We start from the raw sequence: 25,253 nt of genomic DNA, 5'->3' as shown, positions 1-25,253 counted from the left end.
AGGTCTTGAGGGAAAAATACTAAATATGAAGTTTGAGACTAAAAATTTAGTCCCTTGTAGACATCACATTTTTCTAACTGAAAAATATTAAAGGAATATAGAAGATGGGAAACTTAGCTACATATTACAAAACAAAAATGAGCCTTTTATGACTGGACTATTTGTACCAGTCAATTTCTCCACATGGTGAATTTGTAATTTTTAAAAAGCATTTTTTATTTCCTGATGTAACAATCAAATATAAATACGTACTGAGAGCTGCTCTGTTCACTATGGTATCATGAGCCACATGTGGCTATTTATATTAAATAAAATGAGATACAATTAAAAATTCAATTCTGCCGTCACAGTAAGCCACATTTCAAGAGCTCAGTCGCCAAATGTGGTTAGTGGTTACATACAGGACAGTGTAGCTAGAGATTTCCATGTGTACTGAAGAGTCTAGTGGACAGTGCTGTGTGAAATTTCAAATTTCTGGTTTAGGCAAACTTAGCCTTAAAGATCTTGAGGCCATAGTGAATCTTCCTTAAAAGAATGATTGTAATAGCCCAGCATCATCTTGGGTTACAGAAACTTAGGTAAAGTTGAAGCTGTTGGCTACTGGAATCTGAGGGACCTTTGCTAAAGATAGAAGTGGCATGATGACCTGAAGTACCTACATCAGGACAAAGCTGTTTCAGCTCCTCACAATGTATAGGCAGCAGGTACTTTTCAGAGATTTTATAATCCCCGTAGATTATAGATATGTTTTTAGAGAGTGGGAGAACTATTTATCACTTCATTTCTTCCAAATATCCAACTATTAACTTGCAAATTCTGCATCTATTCTAAAGAAAAAGTGATATAGGATGGCTATGTTGTGATGAAGTAATTTAACAATTAGTCTTACCATCTGGAACATGTATTAAAAGATTGAATCAAGATTTTTGGGGCCCAGCCATGCAAAGTAGAGGAGCTCATAGCAGAGAGAGAATATTAATAGACAGGCTCTCGAGTTCTTAAGTAAGAGTCTCATCCCCAGAGAGGTTTTTTTTAAAGTAACAGCTGAAAGGTCACTTTAAACTTGATCCTTGAAGACGTTCAGTGAGACAGATCAAGGGCTTATTAGAATTTTCTAATAGGCCAGGTTGTCACTAGAACTGAAATGGATCAAGCTATGTATACAGTGATTTATACAAAACTGAAGAAACCTGCTTTCCTCTTAAATTGCCTGGATAGTTTATATTAGAACGTCTCTGATCCCATCTGAATTTCCTGTTTCTGTTTTGCTTTTTCAGTAATATATAATTATCATTATTATTCAGTTAGTTATTGTTATGTAAAGTGTAATTATTTGCTCTCTTAAAAGTTTACGATTCATCAATGCTCTGTACATTAACAAAAGAATTGGGATTTTAAGAATTAGTTTCTCTAAGCAAGAAGATAAAAACACAATGCGACTTGAACATTCCAGACTGACCAGAATTATTTATTGACTTATTATTTTAAGGATGTTCATTGACCCATGGTAGAAAATAAAGAGGGGTGCTTGGCTTTGAGACTGTCAGTATTTTATCCTTCTTGTCTAGAGCAGCAGACAGTTTGTGTGGTGTGGATATAATTCAGAGAGAAACGTAAGGTGTATAAAAATTCAGGGGGTCCTTCAGTCTAGAATGGTCCAAACTGCTTTGCTTTTCTGAGTGATGGTAAATGAATTTGGACACTTAGTCATGGGTGTTATTAAAATAAGGTTCCAGCCAGTCTTCATAAACAATGCTTGATCTGTAAAGGAAAAGGGAAAAAGAGTTAGATGTTGACTCCATCTTTTCAGAAAGAAAACCAGGAAGGAAATAATGTGAAGTAGAAAGGAAGAAAAAGCACAGAATGAACCATCACTTCCAAGGTAAGGCATTTCCTTGCTGCAAGAATCTGATTGCAAGTGCTTCACTTTGGATGTGATAACATTGTTTTCTAGAGCAGTAATTGTGAAAAATGACTTCAGTTTTTCAAGGAACTCAGGCTAATGCTTTTATTATTGTTATGTTTCAGCTAAATTAATTAATTAGTCTCTGGTTTGTTGAATCTCCACTGCATATAGTACAGACAAAGATGGGGTTTATACATTGAAGCAAAAACCTCAGAAGTTTTTGCTTATATGCTTATACAAAAATGCTCTATTTCTAAATACCCCATCTTAAGGAGTTGATGGCATGCTCTGCTTAATATAAATAACTCTTCATTAAGAACCAATGCCAATTATATATGTACATATACAGCATATAAATGAAGTTGCTACATTAAAAATACAGTATTGAGAAAGCCTTATATATTAAAGAGAACAAATAGATACCTTGGAGCTCCATTTAGATAGACATGATGTGCTTGACAAAAGCTGTAGGAATAATACAGATAGTTTAGAGTTAGAAAGCAGTCAATTTTAATAAAAGTTATAGTAAGTTAACTCAGTTTTAATTATTCTTAGTTATAACTCTAAAGTTTATTTTTTAAAGCTCTATATAGCCCACTATTCTTAATGCTGGATCTATGGCCTTTCCCCTAATTTTGAAATTTAGCTTTTTGATTGTTACATTCACATGGTTAAATTTTTTTCTTGAAAGTATGAAAGAGTTTATAACAAAAAAAAGTTCCTCGCCACTGTCTCCCTGCTATCTGGTTCCTCTCTCTATAGCTAAGTTGGTGGAGCTATTACTCATGTATAAGAAAATGTATGTTTCTAAAAATCTTCTTTTTTTTTTTTTTACAAATGTAACATGCTCTACAAACTCTTTTGCACTTGCTTTTCTCACTTAATAAGAATCTTGGAGATATTATCATAACGGTACACAAGGTTGTCCTTGCTCTTTTTTAGGGCTGTAGGGACTTTCACTGTGTAGGTGTACCAAAATCTATTTGATCCAGCCTACATTGATGGACTTTAAGTTGTTCAAATATTTGGCTGTTGTGAACAACACAATAATGAATAACCATGTATCACTCATTTCACTTGAGTGCAAGTGTGTCTGAAGACTACATCCTTCGAAGTAGATTTGCTATAATTAATAATACCCCATTGCCACACAGGGATTGTTAATGATTTACAGTCCCAGTAGGAATGCATGAGATCACCTGTTTCCATACACTCTCCTCAACCCAAAGAGTGGTCAAATTTTTAATCTTGGCAATCAGTGTATCTAAGTGTAGTGTTAATCTGCATTTCTTTTATTATTAGTGAAGTTTAGCATATTATATTTATATATATATTTATTTCCTTTTCTATGAATTGTCTGTTCATGTAACCAGTTAATTTTTCTATTGGATTGTGATCTTTTTATTAGTTTGTAGCTTTTCAAAAAAATTTTTGAAATGAACTCTTTCTGATGTTGATTGCAAATATTTGTCTTTTGACTTTGCTTCTGGTGGCTTTTGCCATTTAGGTAAAAAAAAATATGTGGTTGAATTTATCAAAATTTGTAATGCCTTCTGCGTTTTGCATCGGTGTTAGAAAGGCCTTCCCACTCCAACAGCTATAAATAATTTTCCCATGGCTTCTATGCTTTCAGCTTTTATATTTAAATGCTTGACTTGTGAAATTTATCCTAGTAGGAGATCCAGATCTGCCTTATTTTCTAGATGACTGTCCCCTTGTCCAAACAACATTTATTGAATGATTCTTCTTTTACATAATGTATTTATGACAGTAATCAAATGTGAAGCATAGGAAAAAAGTAAAGTTTAGTCAAGATTGTCAGTGAAGATATGCTTGGCTGAGTATTTTCCTTTTCTCTTGTCCTTTCCTGTCCGCTTTGCTTCTCTCTTCTCTGCTTCCTTTCCCTCCCCACTTCCCCTCTCTGCTTTTCTTTTCTTACTTTTTTCCAAGTTGTTAACTTTGTAAGTCCATATTTACATCAGAGCTATCAACATAGCTTTATTGAAATGTGCTTAGATTAGTGTTTTGGAGGGATGTATACATTTCTCAATTTCTTGCAAAATTTAAAACTTACGGAGTCATATCATGTAACTTTACTTTGTGTGGTGCATTGCTTTTCAGACCCTCTGGGTGAAGCTGCTATAAATTGGTGGCAGGAAATAGGTAATTGGTCACTGTGATATAAATTTCATTTACGCAAGAACCTAGACAATGAGAACTAAATTTTAGCACCAGCCCTGCCATCAATGATGTGACCTTCACTAGGTAACTAAACACCTTTGGCCCTCAGTTTCCTCATTTTCATAATTGCTTGCTGTAAAGGATTTTGAGATCTCTCCAATCGTAACATTAAAGAATATTAATATTTGATATTAAAATTTATTCTAACACAAACCCTGTCTGTCTTACAGAGATGTTATGAAAATCTAACAAGAAAAAATAAAAATGAGAACACACTGTAACTTATATAACAATGCACAGGAAGGTTAAAACCCACTGGAATAAATCTTATGTATATAGTCAGATCCTTACAAGATATCTTTTTAGAGTTATTGTGTAACTGATAATAAATAATGTGTATGTTAAATAAGGGAAGTAGAGAAAAAGAAGTTGTTTTAAGCTTGAAAGGAGTCCGCCATCAAGCTGATCAGTTCAGAGCTCTATAACCTTCAGAGCACGTGAGATCATACCTTCATAGTTGATGCAGCCATTAGAGTCTTCTTGACCTGCCAGCAGGGCGTCTACTTCTTCTTCTTTCATCTTTTCACCTGATGAAACAAAACTCTTTGTTCAAAAAGAAGGACAGAGAATATTTTCAAAATTCCACCATATTGGGCTCCTGGAGGCTATGGCTAAGCTCTTGGAGGATAGGAACCAAGCCCTTCTTGTTCCTCTGATACTCAGGAGGTTGTCAGTAAATTGTTTTTGAATAAATGAATGAAGTGCATTCTATACTTGATCATCCAGACTCTATCCTATAACTACAGTGCTTTACATTACTTATTCATTGCCAGTAACTTGTACCCATTCCCCCAGAACAGACTCTTTGACACTGAGACCAACTGAAATGGTCATTAACTTTTGACTATTTTTTTCATCTTTCCTGTGTGATCTTTTCCCCTACCTGTTTTGGTTATAACGCGATTCCCCTAAGTCATGCTTTTTCCTACGTATTCTGTCCTGTTAAGTCCACTGAAATAAATTTTCCTTACCCAGTGTGGCTAGAACATGGCGAAGTTCAGCACCCATGACTGTGCCGTTGCCTTCCTTGTCAAAGACACGCAGACCCTCAACAAAGTCTTCATAGGTGCCCTGGTCCTTGTTGTTGGAAATAGCTTGCAGCATGGGCAGAAATTGTTCAAACTCAATTTTCTTGGCATTCATCTCTGGAGGAAATTGCAATTTTGAGAGTCATGAAATGTCATCCCACTGAGTCACAAATTAAACTTGAAAGTTCATTCTGTGTCATCTGAAATTTCAGTTGGTAAATTGCTGATGACAAAAAATTTGTAATAGATAATTAGTGTGAGCTCTGGAGTCCCAGTGCTTGAGCTTTTACCCTCATTCCATCATTTACAACTATGTGATCGTGGGAAAAATTCTTAATCTTTGTGCCTCAGCTTTCTCACCTGTCAAAAGAGTTATCTCATAGTGTTAGTGTGAGCATTAAATGAGATAATAAATGCAAAATTTACTACCAAATCTGGGACAAACTGAATACTTAATCAGCGTTAGCTACTATTTTATTAGTATTGTCAATTTAATGTTTTCTATAAATACTATATGTTTTCTATAAATACTGGGGAAATAATATAAAAATATATTGATAACAGACCTATTAGCATATAAATGTAGTGAAACTAACCAGACTTTAACCTTTGTCCTGAGCTTTTGCAGAGCCTTCAATGTCTTTAAATTTTCAGTAATTAAAAAAAGAAGCCTATGAGGAGAGTGTTTGTGTTAAATACTTTGTGATCTCAGGACTTCTTTGCAGTTTTAGGGCCAGGAGACAATAAGAATTCCTTTAGTATCTTGTGACAAGGTAAATTGTATTTACAGCAAAAGTATAAAACAGACTGTCCAGATGTATACAAATGGATAAAGTTATGTACCCCTAAAATCAAAACTCCCAGCTTCTTGGAAAAACATGTGGTTACCTTCATTGCTGGGGTTCCCCAGAACCTTCTTGACCTCTGCATTGGTGGGATTTGTGCCCAGAGCCCGGAGGACATCACCAACCTGGTTTAAGGTGATCTTGCATTCACCTGTTCTGTCAAACAGGAGAAATGCCTCCTTGAATTCTGCAAGAAGCAAGAAGCAAGAAGCTTTAGGATGCTTTTTTCCACCAGAGACCTATACATTAACCCGAACTTAATCACGGGTCCAGTTTAAAATCTCCGATATTTTACAACTTTTGCCAGTCACTTAAGTTGTCTTTGGATTTTCCCTTTTCCAGGCTCAACCCCTGACAACCCCTTTTGACATTTCTTTTTGGGACTATGTTAAAGTAGCATTTCCAATTTCAAGTCATATGTTATTATTCATTGGATGTGGAAATTGGAGCTCCTAGTCATATTTATTCATATTTCCTTCATCTGCCTTGGAAACAGGACTGGGTTAAGAAATTCTGAGGCCTTGAGAAATCTTAAGAATAATCTCATAAAATTCCTTATATAATTAATAAAGTGAACAAAACTTCAAGAACATAAATTTTTAGTCAGGGTTGTTTTATGTGAGGTTAACCCAAACTTCTCAAGTTATATAGAAAAAGTGCTCTTGAGGTACGAATTTCCTAGACTCTCCCCTTAAATAGTTTTCTCCAGGGATAACTTCATTTTTCAGGAAAAATTTTAGAAAGATGAGGCAAATCTCTAAGTTCTATAGTGGCATTTAACCACTTCAGTGTATGACTCTTAATAGGCTCCTGTGTAACTGATTCAAAAGGAAGAATATTTGTTTGGATCTATTGCTATGGTGATATCTTTAAATTTTACTCTTTTTTCAGATATTACATATGGGAACATATTGCCATATTAGCTTCAGAATGTAAGCACACATTTTAAATTAAAATTGTATGGAGATAATTATAGCTTCACATGCAACTTTAAGAAAAAATACAAAGAAATGTCTTGAATGCTCTGTCTAGTTTCCCCCATTTTGCAAAATTATAGTATCCCATTGCAACCTTAATACTCACATTGATAGACTCCACCTATCTTCCTCAGATTTCCCTAGTTTTACTTGCATTTGTGTATGTATGTAAGTTAATAAAACTTTCAAAAGGGTTGTCTATTTTTATCACAATCACTCTGTTGCATACTTTCTCTAAATTTTGCCATTTTCTTTGATAGACTTGGTTTTGCCTTTCAGGATTACATTAACAAAGAATTAAGAAGTGTACACTGAAAAGACAAAGAGGTGCTACTACAGATGTAGGAGCAAGTAAAGACATTTTAACTGAACCTTAAATACTTAACTAATCAAAATTTCTGGAGAACCCAAAAGTGCTGATGGCAGCTTGTTGGAGTTAATACCAACAACACTCAAAAAACCATTTGTGAATGAACTGGTAGAGGTGAAAACATTCTTTTTAGGCCATCAGTGGTCTCAAATCAACAGATGCTATCTAGATAGATTACTAAACAAAATATCCTATTTTACTGTCCCTCCATCCCCTAATCTAAAATTGCATTAGACATTATATTCACAGTCAACTATAGATCACATTATCATTCTTTGTTAAAAATTCCCCCTCAAATCCTATGCTAATTGACATCACAGATTATTCCCTGACCTAAAAGAACCACTGCAGGCACTGTGGGGTCATTAGTCAAGCACTATTTTTCATCTTTCTAAGGGACATGTGAAACTGAATTATCCTTATTACTGCCTTCAGGCTTTCCTGCACAGATTGCTCTGAGGGCTCACTGTGACCCTGGTCAGATGCTGATATAGAAACAGGGTTTTATGGGCTGTAACAGAATCTCTTTGACATTAACCCTTTTGCTGATTTAAAGGCCAAGGCCAGAAAGATATTGCTCTTCCTTCCCAAGAGTTTTCAGGCTTAGTTACTCTCTTGATGCGTCTAGACTGCCCCGACTACCTCGGGGCTGGTCTGCTGTTTTTCTAGATAAAGTTTGATTGGAACTCAAGCATGTCCATTCATTTGTGTATTGTCTATGGCTGTTTTTATACCTCAGTGACAGACTGAGTTGTTTTTACAGCAACTGCGTGGCCAACAAAGTATAACATATTCCCTATGTGGCCTTCTAAGAAAAATCTACCAGCGCCTAGTCCAGAACAACACCATTCTAGAACTTTTCGTGATGATTGAAATGTTCTGTCTCTGTGCTACCTTAAAGAGGATAGCTACTAGCCACATGAGCACTAAAATATGACCAATGCAAGCAAGAAAATAGACTTTTAAAAGCATTTATTTTTACTTAAAGGATAAATTTAAATACCCACACGTGGCTAGTGGCAACTGTACTGGACGGCATAGGACTTAGACCTTTAGAATACCGTTATTTTCTAGTTTGTTTTTTTCTTTCCTCCAAATCTCTAATACATTTAAATAGAGCAGCCATGAACAAAATGCTTCAATCATGGAACAAGGGAGCAAATGAAGTAAGTAAGAATTCATTTTTTAAAAAGTAGGATTTCCATTTGATTGAAAATACTTACATTTGTTTTCCTGGCACAAGAGAATACCAGTCTACCACACTGATGTTTACCTAACCTTTGTATCTAAAACCTATTTCACATACGGAGTAATAGGCTTAAAGTTCAACAGCTAGCCCATCTGTCTCTGAACAGGGTTTGAAGTCTTCAATTGCTTGGTTCTACCATTGTTTGGCAGTCATAATGACACTATAAATTAGATATTTGAGAGGCCTGGGATGCAATAGCATGTAACATAGCAACATCACTAGTTAAAAATACATTAAAAAGCAAACAAATTATAGTAGAATTACCAACTGTTTTCAGTAAGAAAAAAATAGTCCTGGTAGTATAATTTCAAATGATCTCGAGTTCATTAGATTGTCTAATCTGTCTACATGAAGCCACTGACCATGATGAAAGATATATGAGAGTTCATACTACAGCAAATACCATTTTTTCTCTTGATTGATGTCCAAACATGAGATATTCCTGACAATGAAACAGACTGAAAAATGTTGAAACCTTTAGGTAGAGAACTGAGTATAATTACAATTATGTAATTTTGAGTATTATCATAATTATTGCTATATTATATATCATAACTTATGGAATATATACATACTTACTATGACTAATATTCCAATTTATGCAATATTATGTAACTAAAAATTTCTCCTCTCCCTTCTATGGATGTATTTGTGTCTTAGTTATTTAAATATGTGACACTTTGATTCCATAAAACATTTGGCCCTAGGCTTTCTAGTGGAAAAAACAAGATTCATGGGGCATAGGATCCCTTGGATACAAAGACTTGGAGAAGAAAAAGTGGAAGTCTTAGGGACTCTATTCAGATTCTCTTGAATCTCAAGAGCTCGAAGTCTTCTAGTTAGAAACTGTTTCTATGAAGGACATTTCTAGTTAATTTAAACTCGTACTAGATTCTGATCCTATCACTAATACTTTGGTTCTTTGAACAATTCTCAACATCTCTCTGGAAGTCTGTCCTACATCTCTAAAGATGGACCAGAGATGTCTAAGTTTCCTTCCTTACTTCCTTCTACAGTTTTTAAAATAAATTATTGCCCCGTTTTTGTCTCTGAATGCACTTTTATAATATATCCACTTCACCTGCTATTTCTCTCAACTCACTCTGCTGCCCACTGAAATTATGTGGATTTAGTAACTGAGCAGTTTTATAGTCAATTTTATTTTCCAAATTGATTAGTTTAGAACTACCAAATCTCCCTTTAGGGATTTGATTAACAAATTAGCCATCCAAAATCCACATCCTTTTTTTGAGGTATATATGTGGTATTACCTACTATCTCAAATTGGTCTTATTTAGAAATCATTGAATACAAGGAATTGTTTTGTGCTGTTTAGCTTTTGTTTTCTTAAACCTTTGATTGCTGATTATAAGTAAAGGGTTCACTTGAGAGAATTTATATTTATAGTGGTTGAGAGCATGTATATTTAGAGTGGCAACATCAGTGGGGATAATTACAAGGAGCTAATCTTATCTCAAGGGAGTTGGTTTTCTCACATGCCATCTTTATGAGTGTGCACATTTTAACAACTATATCATTTAAACTTACCATCCTGCTGTGCCTTAGAGAACTCGATCTGTTAAAAAGAAATTAACCACAAAGAATATTTTAACCAAACAAAAATGTCCTGGTTTTTAAATGTATCCAAGCTCATTCCCTGAGTAATCTTCAAAGTAAGTTCAAAAAGTCTGCTTACTTTTCAGAGCTCGGGAGTAGCTGGGATACTAATAAGCTGAGCCATGCAGTAACCTGCCTTGGAGATGAGTGCTATTTCTCTACCTACGTCTGGAGTAGAGAAGCTCGATTCACTTACCAGCAATCTGGTCAGCACTGAAGGACTGCGGTGGCAAGAGAGAGGAAGAAAGAAAGAAACAACTAGTACTCTTTCAAATGCATTGACAGAAGGGAGTGTTCTCTGCTCTGAGATTTCTAGGAAGCCATACAGGTGTCATAGAATAAGAAGGTTGCCTTAGGATACTTTTGAATCTAGGAAAAATAAAAAGCTATATTGCAAAAGAGTTAGGGAATATCTCTGTATCTTACTCCATGAATCAATGATTTAACAAATGCTAAATCAAGTACTTCCTGGAATAATATAATAATCTATGGTGTATTTAAGATGTATCTAATATAGATACACTGTATTAAGAAGTACAGATACTGCATTAAAAAGATCATCTTAAGTCTTCTATTTAACCAGTATATTTTTATCCAATGTATCTGAAGTAGTTTACTTAAGTTTAGTTATCGGCATCACTGGATAGTTCTTTAAGGCATAATATTTCGCTATAGTTGCAGTTTTTTTCCTAAATTTAGATACAGTAAACCTTATATGTGATACAGTAAAGTTGGTGAAGCATAAAGTACTGCTTTGGGAGTAAGACGTATTTTTCCAGTTGGCATAATAGCTTATATTAATCTTTTCTATCCTCAACCCACCTCAACAGAAAACAAAAGTAGATTCTAGAGACTCATACTGAATATGTTCTCTCCTCGATTTTATTCCTACCTGCCATCTATAAATTTGCCTATAAATTGCAAACAGTTTTCTCATAGGACCCACCATGATGGAGCTGCTGGGCTGCAAAACAGCGGCGAAGCTGAGGAGTGAGGTGAGGGCTGCTCCAGTCCCTGAGTGGGGCCTCCCTTGCTGAGGCTGCCTTTTATTTCTGGAGGAGCAGTGACCTCGCAACTAGCATCAGGTTTCAGAGAGAAGTAGCCACTCCCTTGGAGAGTTCCTTAACTTTCTTAGGGCAAAGGGAAAGAGGGATGTGTACCCCGAGGTCTATTTTTAGGAAATCGGAACCTAGGAGTGGGCAGCCATGTTGAGACCAATGCCTGTCGGTACTTTTATGGTCTTTATCCCTGAAATGTTCTCTTGGAGCGTCTTCCTTTAAGAAGCTCCTTATTTGCTCAGTGGCAGAGGAGCTTAGAGTTTCTCTCAAGACTTGGGCTGACCCCTTCTCTTGACAAATTATAGACTTTGTGAACTTCAAGTCAGCAGTTTTGGTGTAAACGGAACTTACTGGTTGGGACTGGACTGGGGTTTCAAATGGCAACTGCTATAGAAGGAACACTCTCTGAAGCTCTGCCCCTTGTGGTAGAGTTCAGAGGACGTGGAAGGGCCACACACATTCTGTGTGTTTCTTAGGGTCCACTCAGGTGAAAATCTGGTCAGTTTGTGAAATCTCCAGTTGAAGGCCATTCTTTTGCAAGTTGTATTCTCAGGAGTGTAGAGCTTATCTAAGCCAGGAATGGCTTTAATCTCCAGTTTCACCATTCTGCCATAGTTTTCTTACATTAGGGATGGGTATTTGCCTCCCTCCCTGTTACCTGTAGTGTGGCTGACAAGTCATGTATTTCGAATTTATGAAGTTTTTTTGGGAAGGAAAGCTGCTGGACTGTTTTTGTGTTCTTTCCCTCCCATTCTATACATACTCCTTTAAAATTTAAAAGTGTTGCCTGTGCTCTTACTAGAATGTGCTGATTCCCTTTCTGTCACGTCAGGCACTTCATGGCTGCGTCTCTAGACTGACAACTGAAAGAATCCAAAGCTGGGGCTGTGCAATGCAAAGCTGTACCTTAGGATTTAAAAGCTATCTAAGGGATTGGCTAGTAGGAAGCTTTCATGACAGCTTATCTGAAAATAGGGAGAGCTCCCTTCCTAGAACGGTCCCAGGAGGTGGTCAGTCTGGGATGCCCACTGAGGTTCAGACATGCTTGTCAGTTTTCTACATCTTTAAAGCAGCTCGAAGTCATAAAGAACATTAGAGATAAATTCTAATTTAAGTGCTGTTTCAGCAACTCTTTTTAAGGTAATGGTCACAGAAAGCACAGTCTCCCTCTGCTAGACAGAAGTATATTTACAGCTTTCCCTCAAGCCATTTGGAAAGAAATCAACATTTAAACGCATATCACTCTTTGTCCAGAGTTTGCAAGTAATGGAAAAAAAATCTCGTAGAGTTTGAGTCCCAAAATGAGGATTGAAAATATAATTAAAAAAATATTACTGCCCAGGAAAACGTATCTTCACGAATAGATTGACATTTTGAGAGTTTTTTGGGAAATGGAATTTAATAGAAAAAATTTAAATCCTTGGAATCATTAGGGGGAAATGAAAGGGAGGAACAAAGGTGGAAATTTGTCACCTTTGATAATTGTGTAATTTGGAGCCTCATGATTTTTGATACACAAATAAAAACCATTAGAGCAGACCTTGTTTTTTGTGTGTTTTAGTCTTGTAGTTAGTTATATTTATGTACTGTATCATTACATTTGAAATGCCTTATGATTAATATTGAGAACTAGTATATATCTTTAGTAGAATAAATAACTATATATAATACAAAACAAAGTCATCGAAGTTGCCCTACGTAATACCCATCATATGCCCTACATAATGCTCATTTTCATTTTTTTTCAGATAGAAAAATGTGTCTTTAAATACATATAAAATACAGTCAATTTGTACATAATCTGTCAAGTAAACTGGAAAGTCATTTTAATAGTTGTATTTATGTTATAAATAAGCTATTTATAACCACTTGGATATTATGTAAGGGTTTATTATTATTAAAATAGAATGGAGGCAGTTTTCAAACTATTTCACTCTACTAGTTTTTACTTATGTCTTATCACATAGAGAATGAGTGTTTAGATATTTTTTGCGCTTATTGAGAATGGAACATTTAAGCAAACTTCTGACAATAGTAGAGAAGGCTATATATAGTCTAGTCTAGTCTAGAGAATATAGTTTTAACTTTAGAAGGCTTAGATGCTGTGCTGAAAGAATAAATGGGAGATGCTACGCTTTTACACTTTTACAAATGGCAAAACCTTTCTCTTACATCTCTTCCTGGGTGTTATAATGATGAAGTAATCCGCCCTTTGAACAAAGGCATGATATGAATACAAAATATCTGATTTTGGACTCAGTTTGCTATGTCATCGTTTGGTTTATTTTGAAAATTAAGATATAAGTCTCTTCTATCTGGGGTCTTCTGTCATCTCTGCTTCCTAGAAGTTAACTATCTTCCAAAGTTCTTGAGAGAACCTTTTCTGTTTGCCTAGCTCCTTTCTCCCACTGAAAGACGTTTAACCTTCCTGACTGGTGAACTTCTGGGAAGCACAGACTGTTACTGGAGACCATTTCCATTTGTCGATGATACAAACCCAGATGTGAGCCAACGTCTCCCTCCTGGAATGCTGCCCTTGCCTTATTCTTAGATGGCGTCCCCCATGCATAACTCTATAGAGTACTTTGCCTATATGAGATGCTCTACAGAATTTTCATTAAATTAAAAACATTCGAACATACGTACAATAAGTTCCTCCTTCGAACATAGGCTTCTCCTCTAGAGTATTATCTTCCCTGAGGGAAGAGACCTTGTCCTTCCTTCAGAGAGCCTACATTCTAGAGGAGGGGCACACATTTTCCTTTGATGCTGCATCTCCAACACCTAGAACTGTCATGCACATAGTAGGCATGCTCATTTTGAATTACTGATGTATATACCTTTATATTTCTAGAACTTTCCCTTAGATTTTATATAAATACTATGATCAAGTCTTCTGATTTTCTCACCCTCAGCTTGTTTTTTTAAAGGGTTTTTCTATCATTGCCTGTGGACTTAGTTTAGACTGTTGGTAAAATAATTGTTTTCTACATTTTTATGATTCATGTACTATTTGGTATTGGATTTAGGTAAGTAGTAGTCAACAAGTTACTCTTACTAAAAAAGATTTTAATGCAGGGTTTCCAGATCATTTCTCATGTTGAGAGAAAATTTTCTAATAACAATCATGAGGCTTGGTTAACTGATTAAAGATAAGATAAAGTTTCTGGTATATAGAAGGAGTCAATTTATAGGAAAAATATTAAAATGCAACTAATCAAACAGACTCTGGAATGAATGTATGTTAAGCTTTAGTATAACAAGTAGAGCTGTAATTGAAGATGGTCTGGGAGATATGCGATATTGAATGCTGAGGGCTAATGCCCTAGGAAGGAACATAGACTACAATCTTTAAAGAACTTCATCATCACTGCTAGATACAATGGTCTAATGACTGGTGAGGCTAAGTAAAGATGTTCATCTAACCAGGGCCAATTTTCAAGCAAGAAAACATTGCTACATGTTCTTTTATTTAATACCTGGCAGTGAGAACAAAGACCTGAATGTATGCGAACCCTAACGAAAACTTAATTTTCACTCCGGCAGTTACGAGGAATCATTGTAAGAGGCAGGCAGAAGTACTATTTTGGAACTCTTGAGAGTTTTGTGCTTCAAAACAGTTCACTTAATTTAAAGGAAATAGGTATTTTTCATTGTACTTTTAATTTCAACAAAGTGTATACTTAGGCCGGTGGCTCCAACATGGTATAAAAAGGAGAAATTGAGAACAATGAGAATATGGTACCAGCCCAAGCTGTCTGATATGAGAGACAATAGATGGCTGTAGTGGATAAATTGATTTAAAGAGAAGAGGGAGTAGTTCTGGTGCTCAGGATGCCTAGATGAGTCCGCTGAATTCAGTCACATTAGATCAAAACTGAATTATTAAAATAATACAATTCAGACCTACAAGAATTAACAGAGAGGTTAAGTGAATTTCAATAAAAAATCTTAAAATGTGACCCTACTCTGTCCTTTGAATTTCTCATCAACTTTCCCATCAATAGCTGATGAATAAATTTAAGACTTCTTGAGAGTGGCACCTACTCTATTTTGTGCATTTGTTTGATGTCATTTAATTAAAAATCCAAGTTGTGTTTTTGTTCCTTCCTTCCTTTTTATTTTTAAAATGTGAGTAATAGAAACATTCTTTGTGTATGTGTTTTAAGAAATTACAGGAATCTGTTTTTTCCTACTTATGTGGAATAAAAGTTCCTTTTGTGATGAGAGGAATATGTAAATATTGGCGTTACTGCTTTAGAGATTTCAGGTCTTTTGATATTGTGGAAAGATAACTGGATGGGGATTGATGTATTCAGAATTTTGTTCTGGTTCTCTTGTAATGGATCATGTGTCTTCTGATTAAATAACTTCTCTGTATTATAGCTTTGTCAAATATTATACTGCATGATTTCTAGAGTTGCTTATGGTTCTACAGTGTTGTGAGTTTTCCATCCTTTTGTCAGTAAAATCTACTGTAACGCACCTCTTTTAATGGAAAAGGGCAGTTTGCCTAAAAATTTGATAAATGACATTACTTTAAAGTGATTCAGATAAAGAGGAGTTAAGCAAAATGAAATTTCATAACACTGTGTTCAAGTGAGTGTTTTATATCTCATTTATATATCAGGAGATGGTACATCATTGGGCACTTACTAGGTACAAAGAACCTCACTTGCCACCATGGAAGGAAGAAGATAAAGTTGAATAAGATGTGGTTTTTTCTTTAGGAAAATTTTTCTGCTCTGGTTTCAACTCACTATTATTAATTTATGACCAGAATAACAAAAATTTATCATCCATATAATTTACATTTTAACCAGTATAACTGAAGCCATTGCTACTTAATATTTTGTGGTTTTTGTCCTCCAGATTCTGATTTGGGGGGGAGAAACAAATTGTAGAAGTTGAGGCAGAGACAAACTATAAAAGATCTTATTTTCATACAAAAAGTATTTCAGTATCAAGAGAAGCAGAAGAAAGTGTAGAATCAGCAGACTAAATATAATCCTTTCCACAATTTCCATGAGTCAGATGGTGCTTAATGCTGGGTAATTATGGAAAGGCTTCTAAAGACAACTTGCCAGGGGGTTCATTTGCAGCAGTAAAATGTCAAGAGGCTAAATTTGGCACTGTCACTTTGTGGCCGCCTTGTCTTGCAAAGATTTCATTATCTTTAAAATTAAAATGCTATTCACTATTAATTGGTGAACATACCTATTCCTTTCCAAACTGCCTTTTACTTTGCAAAGACATTATCTAGTTACATATTACTCAATATATAATTTCAGAGAGATGCTCTTTCATATTTTCTCACTCCATCCCACCTATTCTCTTCTTTTGCAGTGTAGATGTTTGGAAGTGGAAACTTGATACTGATACCTACTGATAGTCTCAAATAATTTTTGGTTTGCTTCTGAGTTTACATTCATGCCACAAATGGATGAATATTGCAATTGGTTGACATTTTAGTTGTATTAAAAATTAATCTGTACTATTAAAAGGCCAAAGTAAAAGAAGACAAATTCTTAAAATTATATAAAGAAAATTTAGTAACAACTTAAGGTCTTCATCCATTCCTTCTAATTAGAAATTGACTGTTTGTCTTTTCCTTAGACTATTTAAGATTAACATTTAATCATTATACATGTGGCATTATATTTCTGTGTATCACTCCAAAGAATATTTGGTTGGGATTTCCAGTTTAAATCATGCTATTTATTTGTAAACGAAATAGAAACCCATGCCATTCTTAGAATATTAGCCTGATGGCAAAATTTGGAGGTCAGATTTGATATATGTGTATGTTTAATTAAACAAAAGCAAAATTATTTAAAAATTCAATCTGCTTCTCTACATTTAACAACATTAAAAAATATTTTGGCATAGTTTTTTTCCCCAGCTTTATTGAGATATAATTGACATATAACATTGTCTAAGTGGAAGTCATACAACATGATTTAACACATGATGATTTTGATATATGAAATAATTACCACAATAAGCTTAGTTAGTTACCATATCCATCATATTACATAATTATCTTTGTGTGTGTGTGTGTGTGGTGAAAAGGTTTAAAACTTATTCTCTAGGCAACTTTCAATTATGCAGTACAGTACTGTTAACTATAGTCACTATGCTGTGTTTTAGATCCCCAGAACATATCAATCTTATAACTGGGAGTTTGTACCCTCCGACCACCTTTACTCTTTTCTCCCATCCCCAGCCCCACCCTGGCAACTGCCAGTCTACTCTCACAGCAGTTTTTATTTCCATGTTCCATTTGCAACTGTTTCCAGGAAGCTGGAGCAAAGTGACTAGGGGGTCTTTCTAGGTCCCTAATATGCCACCTTCCATCTATAAGTGAGATCATCCAACCTGTCAGCAACAGATACTACGATGAGGGGAGCTGAGGAGAATGGAACAGTAATGAACTGCTAAGGTCAAAAAGTCCTGATGAACTTACTCTGATGTGCGCCTGTCACCCCCTCTTCTGGCTACCCAAGGGCTGTGCAGGGCAATATAAGAATCACTCATATTGCACTCTTAATCTCATATCCTTAAGAGCAAAAAGGACTCCTTTTGTCATTATTAGAAGCAGCAGCTTACTCTTTATAAACAGGAGGTAGTTTGGGATATGGTTAACACAGCTGACTTTGGATTTGGCCTGTTAGGTTAAATCCTAGCTCTGTTACATGCTTGTTATTTGATCATGAGCCTGACACTGAATCTCATTTAGGCCCAGTTTATTTTCTTACAAAATGAGGCTAAAAACAACCTCAGTGTAATGTTTTAAGGATTAAATAAGATAACAGGGCACAGGGTAAATCATAATAAATATCGATTGTTATAAGGAACGTTGTAATTTTAAAAGCCTTTCATGGGCCATGGTATCATTTGATTTTTTTCCCAACAATTCTTCTAAGTGGGATGGGGTTTGTATTAACCTTATTAGGGATGAGAAAAAATAATTTATAGAGTAACACAAATAATCCTATACCTGGACCAGAACCAGTCAGGTGTTACAACAAATATAATGATATTTACCTCTACTGAATACTCATCAGTAAATAGGTGTATTTATTGGGATGGCTATATTTTCACCTTATCCATTGAACTTAAAGTTTAAGTCTTTTCAAGCATATGGTCAATTGTTACTGTGAGATTTGTTGTTTGATGAGTTTCTGTCAACGCATTCTGTACCTTTACCACTTATTGTAATGTCGCCCGCAGTATCTGGTCAGGGATGACCTGATTGAGTGGTGAATACAATGAGAATTAAAATTTAAGCAGCACAATGACAAACATGATTCAAAATTCCATCACTCATAGCAATCCGGACAGCTAAGGCATGCATCATTCAAAAAATTAGCTTACACGTTGAAGATCTTTTAAAATCTTGGCACGTGGTCATCTCATTACCTATTTACTTTTGTCATTTCATTTGGTTGTAGTTTTCGGCAGCAGGTGTTAATTCTTGTGTTTGCACTTGCAGCTAAACTTTGGTGCATTTTAATCCCTACACTTGTGATTCTGTCAGGCAGTATTCTTTAGTCTGGCATGTGTTGGAAGTCTCAGCTCTCTGAAAGCAAAGAGCGCTTAGAACTGCCCAGGGCAGTAGCTTTGATGTTGAGTATCAAAAGTATTTGTGTTTTTAAAAAGGATACTTGTAGAAAATCCATAGGATAGGACACCAGGTAAGCAGTCCTTCAGAGAATATAAAAGGTTTTATGTCAGAATTACCAAAGAAATGTTCTAAACAAGCAGCCAGTAAGTCAGGAAATCAGGAAAGCACATTTAAGATACTGATAAAACTAATTCATATTGTTCAGAGTTTATGGAGAGTCAAATATATGGCTGGTAAGCATGGTATATTATGAATATGGAACATAGATATTAACTGGGGATAGTATTTTAAAAAAGTTTTTTTTGGCAGGGAGAGGTAATTAGGTTTATTTGTTTATTTTTTAGAGGAGGTACTGGGGATCGAACCCAGGATCTCATGCATGCTAAGTATGAGCTCTTCCACTTGAGCTATACCCTCCCCCTAACTGGGAATAGTATTGAGGGACTAAGTATTACAGTTGCTATGACTATGACACTACACAAAGACAGTTCCACTTAAACTTCAGCCCTACTCAAAGTGCACAGGACAGCTAGATTTCTAATCTTACATGATTTATGAAAGAAAGTGTAAAATCCAATTAACTTTTGTTCTTTATCGAGTTTTCAGAAAGTTAATGAACACATATAACAGCTCTATTAATTTCTTCAAAGTTCATTTTCTCTGCTTGAAAAAAGTTTATAACTTACATGAGGTAATATATCTAGAACTATCATTAAGTTATTGAAAGCATCCTAATATGAAATGTTAAATGCACGTTTTAATTAGTCTTGTTACATATTGGGATGAAATTAGATTTTATAAAGTTCTCAAGTTGCATCACATTCTTCGGCTATGTTATAATATCTGTAAACATGTACTGATTTCATATTGTAAAGTGCATATCATTACAGCCATTTAAATTCTTTTACAAAAATATGTTAGTTTCAATTCTGTTCTTTTTTTTTTGCTCTTTCTATTAGGAATGGGCTCTTTGAATGAAAGATAAAGGTTAATTTCCTCCTGTTTCATCTACATTATTTTAAGTTCTCCTTTTTGGTTTGCGTACCTTATCAAGATCCATCCCATCTCATTTTACAATGAAATAGTGAAGATGGGCATATCTCATCTTTACAGAGACTCTCTAGGAGTGTTTCCTTCTTTTGCTTCGTTGTAGTAGCTCACACTAGCATTAATTCAACGTGTAGATGAAAGGATAAACCGATTCTCAAGACGCAGAAAAGTGTCACTTCTCTGCTGACTATGAAGAAGCAATACGTTTAGTTTTTGGATTTAAAAAGTGATTTTTTTTGGTCTTAGAGACTTCTTCCCTGAAAAACTAAATTTTTATTCATTTACTTATTCTTACACAGTTCCTTAGGGAAGGAAATTAATGCCTTTTTTCATTAGTGGGATACTTCTTAAGAAGGCACATTTTTCCTTTCCAGATGCTTATAGTCTCATACAAAGAGATGATATTGTCTTATAAATCACAATAAATTTAAAGAGGAACAGCTCTGACATTGATTCATATCTCAAGCATTAATATAAAGTGGAGAGTCAAAGAACAGGGACAACTGGAATTACTGCAGTGGCTGTAGTCATGCTTATTGTATAATGTAGTCAGTGTGCATCTATAAAATATATTAACTGGTATTGCTGGAGATGAAAAATTTGATTTAATGAACTGTGTGCGTGCAGTCCTCAAGATAGAAGAACATTTATTGGAAGATATGACATTCATTTCTCCTCTTAAGTGGATATTCATTAAGAATAGTTCCTAACCAGTGTTAGATTCTATGACCAACTTCTTTCAGATAAGACTTCAGTTACCTACAAACTCAAGATAAAATATTTGTGATGATCTACTTCTATTTTGAAACATCAAATGTTATGTTTAACTGAAATATTATAAAACTTTGAACATATTTATTTAATTTCATCACAGATAGCTAAGGGTGATCTCATTCAATATTTATATCGGGAATATTTTTTAAAAATATACATTTATACTAAAATACTCAATGAATTGTTTATTTATAGGTTAGCTTGGTCGTTGCAAGTAAACAACATGTTAAGTAGTAACAAGTGTTAAGTTAGCAAAATTCAGATTTATTGAGCACAGAAATTTTGGCTTCAGTGAAATGATCACCTTATAGGCACCTTCACCCATTAGTTTTCCATATAAGGCAGGTTCCCTTCACAAAGATTTTCAAACTGGCCTTCAGACCAAACAGAGGCCAGGGAATGAGGAGAAGGTGCACACTTGATACGTTACATCACTGACGTAACAGGCACATCCATAGCATCATTTTCCCAAAAGCAGATAACCTTTGGCAAAGTGTTGACACGAAAAGCAATCACATTCTTCTTAGTCCAAAATCAGCATGCAAGAGCTCAAAGATATAAGCTAAAAGCCAGACAACCAACAACTTTTACAATGTTTTGGGGGGTGACTTTCATTTAGGAACAACTCGCATTCTGAATGAAATACTGTGTATAAATAAACAAGATGACAGTTATAGCCACTGAAACACTTGAGTGCATTGTAGTTTGCACTGGGATCTCATTTATTGTTGTATCAAATTTTATTAAGCAAAACTGAAGGGGGAATTAACTTGATTTGCAAAAATCTTCTCTTTTTCAGATGAATTAAAGTAGCTGTCATATAAATATATCCAGGACAACTGGGTTATCAGCTGTTTCTAAACTTTTGGAAACAAGTAGGGACTAAAACTTTCCTTTTGATGTACCTTTAATGAAGAGATCTAGTTTCTACAGAGATCTCATAAAAAAAAAAAACCACTGGTTTAAATATCTGTAGAAATAAAAAATCTTGCATTTTGACAATTTAGGGAAAAAAGGAAACAGAAAAAAAAGATCAAATACAGTTTCCAAATATAGTACCATACTCATAATAATTTTACTAAAATTATATGCTAGAGTTTATTAATTTTTTTTAATCAGGATTTTCTCCCCAAATCTACCAGTTTGCTTAGTAATTCTGTTCCTCTCAATGAAAAATCTGCCCCTCTGAGGGTTCCCTACTGTTGAAGGATGTTTCAGTGACCAAACAGTTCACCATTTCATTACCTTAATGGCAGAGAGGTCAATCTTTTCTTCTTTGCGTGGGGCAGGTGCAGGTGCAGGTGCAGGTGCCGGGGCAGGGGCAGGGGCAGGGGCAGGGGCTGGGGCAGCAGCGGCAGGTTTCTTCACGTCCTTCTTTGGTGCCATTTTGTTTAAAAGGGTGTGTTAAAAAAAAAAGAGAGAAGGAGCACCTCCAAGAGAACCTGTCAAAATGATTCTTGGAAGAGGAGTGGTGGTTTGGTTGATCCGCAGCCCAGTGTCTTGAAGGTGGACCCAGAGTGTTAAATGGTATAAGGGCATGCATATATATTTCACTTAGTGCCTAACAGAATGTTGACACTTGCAGCTGGATTGGACAGTTTGCTAGTCAAGGGGGATGGCATTCCGGCTCAGACTATAAATGGAATCTAAAGGGTCAGGGCTTCATCAATTTTTTTAACTCCTCTTGCTTTTTTTTTTTTTTTTTCTCCCCCTCCCCCTCCACATATAAAGGAGAAAGAAGTATGACAAAGCCAGCTTCAGATTGCTTGGTGACAGCAGATTGATACTTTTTCTTGGTTGAATTATGGTTCCACTGAAGTCGTAAATCTGTTTTTCTCCCCCATGCCTAAGAAACTTTCCTGAAGGATTTGATTTCAGCCTGGAATTTTGGCAGGGAGTACCACCAGCTTTCACTCAGCTTCTTTGCTCATGCTCCTCCTCCCTTGCCATAATTTGCAAGAAAGTGTTTGTCAGCAAAGAGGTGGTGTTTAAAAATAAAAAGCAGACGTATAAGGAAAGCCCATTAAGTCTTACAGTGACTTCCCTTCTAGGGACCACAAACTCTGGCTCTCTCTCCCTCTTTTAAGTTGTGGTGAACTGTATGCTAAAGAGAAATAATTCAAGACTTCTTCCTATCACTTAACTTTTTTCCTATAATAAAAAATATCAGATGGGAAGGAAATAACTGGAAGATTTACCCTCTTGCCAAACACTTTTTCTAAGAGTAAAGTAACTTTCAGTCAAAGTAGATACTTAGCCATTTTACGTCCTAAATGGAATCAAGTCCAATTATTTATCACCTAAATTTTGTATCCATACTATGGAGATATGATGAATTTTGAATTTTACCTAAGTGACCAGAGAGATAAAGACTTTAACTTTAAAGGTGGAAGTTCTGGTGAGTAGCCTGAAAGTTTTTCCTCTTCTGTCCTTGGCTTTCTGTTTGCAAGGCTAGACTCTCATACGAAGAAGCATTAGATTAATCAGTGTACCATCCTCACTTTGTTAACTCGTAAGATATTTAATTACTGAGTAGTTATTAATTAGTAAGAAAAAACCCAGTGGCAAGTTTGGGATTTTAAAGGAGCAAATTTATACATTACATATATGAGAACACACATATATATATATATGCACACACATATATACATACATATGTAAGTATATATATGTATAAATACACACATTTATATATTCTAATTGTTGAATATAATTGTATTTAAAAATAATAGATTTATTAGCCATTTTCTTTTGATCTGATATAAAAGTATTCCTCGATTTGGAGATGGTCACTACTCCTCTCCATATATTACAGCTAAGACAGATTAAGACTTGTATTAGCAATAATTCATTGTCACAAGTGACCACGGTATAGTCTCCCGATCTCACATGGTGGCCTAATCTACTGGATTATATTATCCACATAGGTTCAGGAGGAGCTTTTCACTCGCTCCCCTGTATTGCCCTACACCAAGGACCCAATCGTTACCTAAATTAGTTGTTGATACTCATTTCTTACATATAAGACAGTCATGAGAATCTGAATGTATTTTACCTAAGTATGTTGCTTGTCTCCAATTTAAATAATTAGAATTCAAAAGATAATGCTAAGTTTAATAATAAAAACTCTGTTTTTATACATAGCAGAAATTTGTCCACCAGTTTCTTTTCCTTTGGATTTTCAAAGGAATTACTGAGTGATGGATATGTTTTTACTTTAACTCACAGCCCATATTAATACTTTGCTCCGTGTGCAGAAATCTCTTAGAATCTGTTACAGGCTTACAATTAGAAGTGCCTTATGTGTTCTGAGCAAAACAATTTGAAATAGAAACACTTTACTTCATATTAAAGGAGAAATGGCTTGATCTCACCACATATCTAAATCCTTTTGTGTTACCAAGTATATATCATGGATTTATGAATTCACAGAGGAAAAATATGTTGGTGAGAATTTTCTGCTTAGAAAGTGGAAATCACAATGGTACAATGCCGTTCATATCTTACTGAGAGTCCACATTATCACCACGATGTTACTCTTGATATTAACTTTGACCATTAGGTTGAGGTGGCGTTTGACAGGCTTCTCCTCGAAACCCACAACCTAGTCTAATCATGTGAAAAACACAGTCAAACCCCAAGTGAAGGACATTCTACAAAATTCCTGATGAGGACTTTTAAACATGATCAAGATTACCAAAAACAAGAAAAGTCTGAGAAAACTTCACAGCCCAGAGGAGCCTAAGGAAACATGAGGAGTAAGTGTAATGTGGTGTCCTAGATGGAATCCTGGAATTAAAAAAGGGGCATTAGGTAGAAACTAAGGAAACCTGAATAAAGCATGGACTTTTATCAGTATTGTTTTACTAACTGTGATGAATGTACCAAATTAAAGTAGATTGATAACAATAGAGGAAAGTGGGTGTGGAGTACACGGGATCCGCCCTCAACTTTTCGGTAAATCTAAAACTATTCTAAAATAAGTAATTTATTTAAAAATCCCTAAGAACTAAAAAAAAAAAAAAAAAAAAGTAAAACCAATTCACACTAAAACTTCAAAGAAAAGGAGTGTAAGGTCTCATTCCTACTTAGTCAATAACCTTTGTTTGGGTCCAGCATATGATAGAAGGAAAGTCTAAATATGTACACAATTTATAGCACAGAAGCCTTTTTTGAAATGGTTAGGCCTATTGGACACAATGTTTTTGTCCCTTTGTTAGGCATGATTAGTTACACACGGAAATTATATGCAGAGAAAGAAGAATTTAGAGCCTTTCTGCAACTGTCATCCTGAGAAATTTAATCTAATAATCAGAATCAAAGTGAAGTTTCTCTCTTGACCCTTACTTTTTTATAGGACCATGTGACAAGACTTACTTGTAAGGAGAAGGAAGGGCAGGCAACAGCTGAGGAATCATGTTCTCAGTGACAGCTGATATGCTCCGTGCTCAGGTCTCCAAGTGTTCCTTGTGCTTAACTGGACCACTTGCTGTATAAATTTTTTTAGAGGC

At 35.2% G+C, this 25,253-nt stretch overlaps 1 protein-coding gene across 2 annotated transcripts; it reads right to left on the bottom strand.

Annotated features, from left to right (window-relative positions):
- Positions 1-1,447: 1,447 nt before the first annotated feature.
- MYL1 (myosin light chain 1) lies at positions 1,448-22,417 on the bottom strand. Of its 2 annotated transcripts, none has more exons than XM_031451841.2 (7): positions 21,988-22,417; positions 10,165-10,192; positions 6,064-6,207; positions 5,119-5,292; positions 4,597-4,674; positions 2,330-2,371; positions 1,448-1,761 (listed from the first exon to the last, which is right to left on the bottom strand). In XM_031451841.2, exons 1-6 carry the CDS (start codon positions 22,126-22,128, stop codon positions 2,343-2,345), a joined length of 594 nt encoding a protein of 197 aa, XP_031307701.2. In that variant the 5' UTR covers positions 22,129-22,417; the 3' UTR covers positions 1,448-1,761; positions 2,330-2,342. The 2 variants fall into 2 exon arrangements, with proteins under 2 accessions (XP_031307701.2, XP_010993095.1); XM_010994793.3 differs by lacking the exons at positions 10,165-10,192; positions 21,988-22,417 and adding exons at positions 10,430-10,454; positions 11,180-11,269.
- Between the last annotated feature and the right edge of the window lie 2,836 nt (positions 22,418-25,253).

This window comes from Camelus dromedarius, chromosome 4, assembly GCF_036321535.1.
Source record: "Camelus dromedarius isolate mCamDro1 chromosome 4, mCamDro1.pat, whole genome shotgun sequence".
Taxonomy (NCBI): domain Eukaryota; kingdom Metazoa; phylum Chordata; class Mammalia; order Artiodactyla; family Camelidae; genus Camelus; species Camelus dromedarius.
This window is presented reverse-complemented; position numbering and strand designations above follow the sequence as displayed.